The sequence below is a fragment of the Nanorana parkeri genome, unplaced genomic scaffold, assembly GCF_000935625.1.
Source record: "Nanorana parkeri isolate BGI_ZX_2015 unplaced genomic scaffold, ASM93562v1 scaffold2141, whole genome shotgun sequence".
NCBI classification, from domain to species: Eukaryota; Metazoa; Chordata; class Amphibia; order Anura; family Dicroglossidae; genus Nanorana; species Nanorana parkeri.
This window is the reverse complement of record NW_017308409.1, coordinates 198,408-203,403: the sequence shown is the minus strand read 5'-3', so window position 1 is coordinate 203,403 and position 4,996 is coordinate 198,408. Positions and strand designations below refer to the sequence as shown.

Below are 4,996 nucleotides of genomic sequence, written 5' to 3'. Positions count from 1 at the left end.
CGCCAGGTCCGTACGACGTACTGAGCTGGCCCGCTGGAAGCACTTTTGTAGCTCCGTACGACGTACGTCCTTGGCAGCGAAAGGGTTAAAGGGATGAATAGAAAAAGAAACTCTCATGGCGCATGATGATGAATTTATTAAAAGTAGCAACTTACAGTAAAAACTTTCAAATTCATCCGGCCAGACAAATGGAGATCTTCTTTTAGCGAACACAATGCCGCGCACTCCACATGCCAAACAGCCCCCCCCCCCCCTCAGACTGACTGAGACAGCCAGGCCACTGCCATTAGCAAGAGGGGGGCCGGCAGCGCGGCGCGCCGCGTCTCTTGTCATGGCGGCATTGGGACAGAACTGTGTTACGTTTTTAGTATTTCGCATACAGCACATTGTACACTTTTTTTTTTTGTCTCTTCAATCTCCAGGGTGAAACCATAGACAGCATTGAGAAGCATGTTTTGAATGCCACCGACTACGTAGGAAAAGGCAGAAAGGAGCTGGAGCAGGCGGTGAAGAACAAACACAAAGCCCGCAAGGTGAGCCGGATCGTCCCGTCACAATTTCCTCTCTTTTTGTATTAAAGGAGAACTATGGGGGTTAAGGCTTTTCCCCGTAGTTCTCCTTAGGGTAAAGGTCCCCACACACCTTACGATTATGTTTCCACCTTTTTCAGCAAAAGCGTGATCGTGACTGCAATGGAAATTGGTCAACAGCGCTTCACACGCTGCACGTTCACATCAGTCCCCGCCCTCAAGGAACTTACAGTCTATGGTCCCTATTAGGCATGCACCGATACCGGTATTTTGGTACCGAGTACGAGTAGCGATCATTTTTTTTCCGTACTCGCCGATTACCGAGTACCGGAAGTCCCATCCAGGAAGCCACGTGGCGTGTAATGACTCGCCACCCGGCTTCCCCATTAACAAGAAAGCCGTCCCATACCAATCCCCATAATAATCATATGATCAGTGCTGATCTCTGTCCCCTCTCACCTCGGCATGTCCAGCCAGGAGCGGTCTTCTTCCGGTACCCAGCCGGAGCCGTCTTGCTGGCCAATCGTGTTATGACGTGGCGCCCTGCTTTTGTGATTGGCCGGGAGGCCGGCTCCATGAGATGACGAGGGAGCATGAAGCCGGCTTTCCGGCCAATCGGAATGCCTCATCACAAGTGACGGGGGAGCATGGAGCCGCTTCCCGGCCAATCAGGAAACCGGGCAGCGTGTAATGACGTGCTGCCTGGCTTCCTGGTACAGGAAGTACTCGTGCTAGGCATCGGAGCATTTGGGCGAGTACTCACCCAAATACTCGGTATCGGCACCTATACTAGTATCGGTATCGGTACATCCCTAGTCCCTATCTCGTATACAAGGCCGATTTGGACAGCAGCCAATTAACCTTCCAGCATGTCTTTGGAGCGTGTAAGGGAAACCGGAGTACCCGGAGGAAACGCAATGCAAGCACAGGGAGAACATGCAAACTCCATGCAGATAAGTGTCCTGGCTGACATTTAACCCTTTCACTGCCGCCACCGTATTGGAAGATGATGGCAGCAGCGGGGCCCTGTGGGCAGACTCTCCTAGCTGCTATAGTCAACCGTCCGCTTCACACTGGAAGTGATTTAGGCCATTGTGTTTCCTGGGCTCTGCTGCCCCTCCTGCAGGACCGGCATGGCGGATGTGGGCTGCTAGATGAGAGGGAGAGCCGGCGAACATGCATCCATCGCTGGTCTCCCCCTCTATTACCTGACTATGGTTTTGTCACTTCCGGGTTCAGCTCTGCCATTCCATAACTGATGAGGATGAGGCTGAACAAGTACGATTTAGCTTTGTTGAAGTGTAAAGGTGACGTAACGGGTCTAAGGTGTCCTAAAGAGAACCTGTCGCAACCAAAGTTAAATTAAATGTACAGCAGAAGTCAATCTTGAGGGCTTGTTCACACCGAATGCGGTGCGTTGCAGGGCATTAGCTGCTGGAACGCAACTCAATTTGTAAAGAAAGAAGGGAAGAAGATGGGAGGGGGCGGGGGGGGGGGGACCAGGGAAGGGAAAACATAAGCAGATGAAACTTTGTAGCTTTAAATACAGGAAATAAATATAAAGTCTGATGAGTCACAGAAGTGAAGTTTCCGGGTTCTCTAGTATTCCGTACCACTGCGGGTCACACGGCCCCTGAAATCCCGGGGAAGTCTGTCATGTATGACAGAGCACGTCATATATGTAATGCTAAAAAACAGGAAATTGCATGAGAGCGGCCCGGACAGGAAGGGGAAACCATGATTTGTTTTCACTTCAGATACATCCTGAGAGCTGTTATGGAATCTTAATCTGAAAACGGGGATTTCTCATGTCGGGGGCAGAAGTCTGAATCTCAAGTTTAATCTGCTCATGTTTTGTCTCCCCCCCTCCCCCCACCATCCAGCCTTATTTTATTCCAAGTCACGTCATCACTGGGTCTCTGTGCTTATTTATGCCCCCTCCTGTAATATAGACCGGTCACTGCTGCTCTCAACTTGTGCAGGGTGACTGGTCTTGTCCTCTCCCCATCCAGTAATGAAGACCGGTCACTGCTGCTCTCCCTCCTTGTGCAGGGTGACGGGTCTTGTCTCCGCCCCCTCCTGTAATAAAGACCGGTCACTGCCGCTCTCCCTCCTTGTGCAGGGTGACGGGTCTTGTCTCCGCCCCCTCCTGTAATAAAGACCGGTCACTGCCGCTCTCCCTCCTTGTGCAGGGTGACGGGTCTTGTCTCCGCCCCCTCCTGTAATAAAGACCGGTCACTGCCGCTCTCCCTCCTTGTGCAGGGTGACGGGTCTTGTCTCCGCCCCCTCCTGTAATAAAGACCGGTCACTGCCGCTCTCCCTCCTTGTGCAGGGTGACGGGTCTTGTCTCCGCCCCCTTCTGTAATATAGACCGGTCACTGCCGCTCTCAACTTGTGCAGGGTGACTGTTCTTGTCTCCGCCCCCTCCTGTAATATAGACCGGTCACTGCCGCTCTCTCCTTGTGCAGGGTGACTGGTCTTGTCTCCGCCCCCTCCTGTAATATAGACCGGTCACTGCCGCTCTCTCCTTGTGCAGGGTGACTGGTCTTGTCTCCGCCCCCTCCTATAATAAAGACCGGTCACTGCCGCTCTCTCCTTGTGCAGGGTGACGGGTCTTGTCTCCGCCCCCTCCTGTAATAAAGACCGGTCACTGCCGCTCTCACCTTGGGCAGGGTGACAGGTCTTGCCTCCGCCCCCGCCTATAATAAAGACCGCTCACTGCCGCTCTCAACTTGCGCAGGGTGACTGGTCTTGTCTCCGCCCCCTCCTGTAGTGGGTGGAGCCTGCTTTGTCCCTCCCACAGTTCTGCCTTCTGCACAGCACAGAGATGATGTCACCGCCACATTTATATGGTAATATCTGGGTTTGGCGCACACAAAGCGGATGAAAGTCTCTGTGCTCGGAGCTGAGAAGATTGTCGGAGATTTTGGTGATTTACGTTCTTCCTTTCCTTCCCTCCTTGCAGAAAAAGGTGTACATCGCCATCTGCGTGGCCGTCCTGGTCATCGTCCTGGTCATCATAATCACCGTGTCTGTCATGAGCTGAGCAAGCCCTTGTGGAGGATCAAACTTGGCGACCCCCCCCACCACCACCACCCTTTTGTTCCCGCCCCCTCATCTTTCACTGAGCTGAAGCTCCGCCCCCCACCCACTACCGTCCTGAACCTGGCACTGAAGCGGTTAATCCGAACACTATAAGGGGGGTCAGGCCGGTGGGGTGACCACGCTCCCGCGGTGCTGTATTCCTGTCACTTGTGTGTGCGCGCGTTTTTTGTTGTATTTTGTTGTTTTTAACTCCGAGTGCCTTATTTCTGCTGCTAACAGGCGGCCTTGCGACCGACCGCGTCACCACGACCCGGCGCTGTATTCATCGCAGAGGGGAAGGCCGCCATATTTCTTCAGACGTTATCGGTCGCAAGGCCCAGAGGGCTTCCTGGAAATCTGTAGCTTTCTATCCTTTTAGCTGCGGCGTGCCCCTGCGGTTATTTACATAGTTGTGTATAGGGGCGGCCTGGCATGTATGTACGTCGTGGTATCACCGCGTGTGTATATACGTCGTGGTATCACCGCGTGTGTATATACGTCGTGGTATCACCGCGTGTGTATATACGTCGTGGTATCGCCGCGTGTGTATATACGTCGCGGTATCGCCGCGTGTGTATATACGTCGCGGTATCGCCGCGTGTGTATATACGTCGCGGTATCGCCGCGTGTGTATATACGTCGCGGTATCGCCGCGTGTGTATATACGTCGCGGTATCGCCGCGTGTGTATATACGTCGCCCCGGTAATGCTGCGTGTGTATATACGTCGTGGTATCGCCGCGTGTGTATATACGTCGCGGTATCGCAGCGTGTGTATATACGTCGCGGTATCGCCGCGTGTGTATATACGTCGCCCCGGTAATGCCGCGTATACCTGGCGGCTTCTGTTGTATTGCTCAGGTATTGGCTTCCTTTTTTCGTAGTATTAGACCCCCTTCGTGGGGAGATTTCCCCCAACTTCCTGTTTTCCTGTGTCAGGGGAAGTCTCTCCGAGGGGGACAAAAGCAAGGAAAGGTTAAGACCTCCTGTCAAGTGTTTTTCTATAGCTGTCTGCATTAATTCCAATCACATCCTGTTTGGTCACAAGGACAGGAAGTGAGGGGAAATCTCCCTAATGGACCGGCCTGACCGTTCAGCGAACAGTCCTTCCCCCTCCGCAACTGCCGGCGTTTACGATGCGGTACACAGCACCGCAGCCGTGCATTCAGCATTTCAAATGACGCTTGCAAACGGCGACCTGACCAATGCGAAGCGCTCTTTTATCAAATTCGGCTGGGAAAACGGAATTACCCTTTAAGGCTCCCACATCACCAATCTGTCGCTGTGTTGCAGAGATTCGGCTGATTGGAGAATCGTTTAGAATCAGACACTTCCTGGGGTGTCAGATTCCTGGTCCTCAACTCCCCCCCCCCCCCCCCACGT

General features: G+C 53.2%; 1 protein-coding gene across 1 annotated transcript in view; it reads left to right on the top strand.

Annotated features, from left to right (window-relative positions):
• LOC108800809 (syntaxin-4-like) overlaps positions 1 to 3,608 on the top strand; it is a gene marked incomplete at its 5' end in the record, with an annotated part of 4,430 nt that extends 822 nt beyond the window's left edge. The window contains 2 exons of the mRNA XM_018572820.1: positions 423 to 533; positions 3,496 to 3,608. Coding sequence (XP_018428322.1) covers positions 423 to 533; positions 3,496 to 3,576 — 192 coding nt within the window. The remainder of the gene's footprint in view (positions 1 to 422; positions 534 to 3,495) is intronic.
• Positions 3,609 to 4,996: the final 1,388 nt, after the last annotated feature.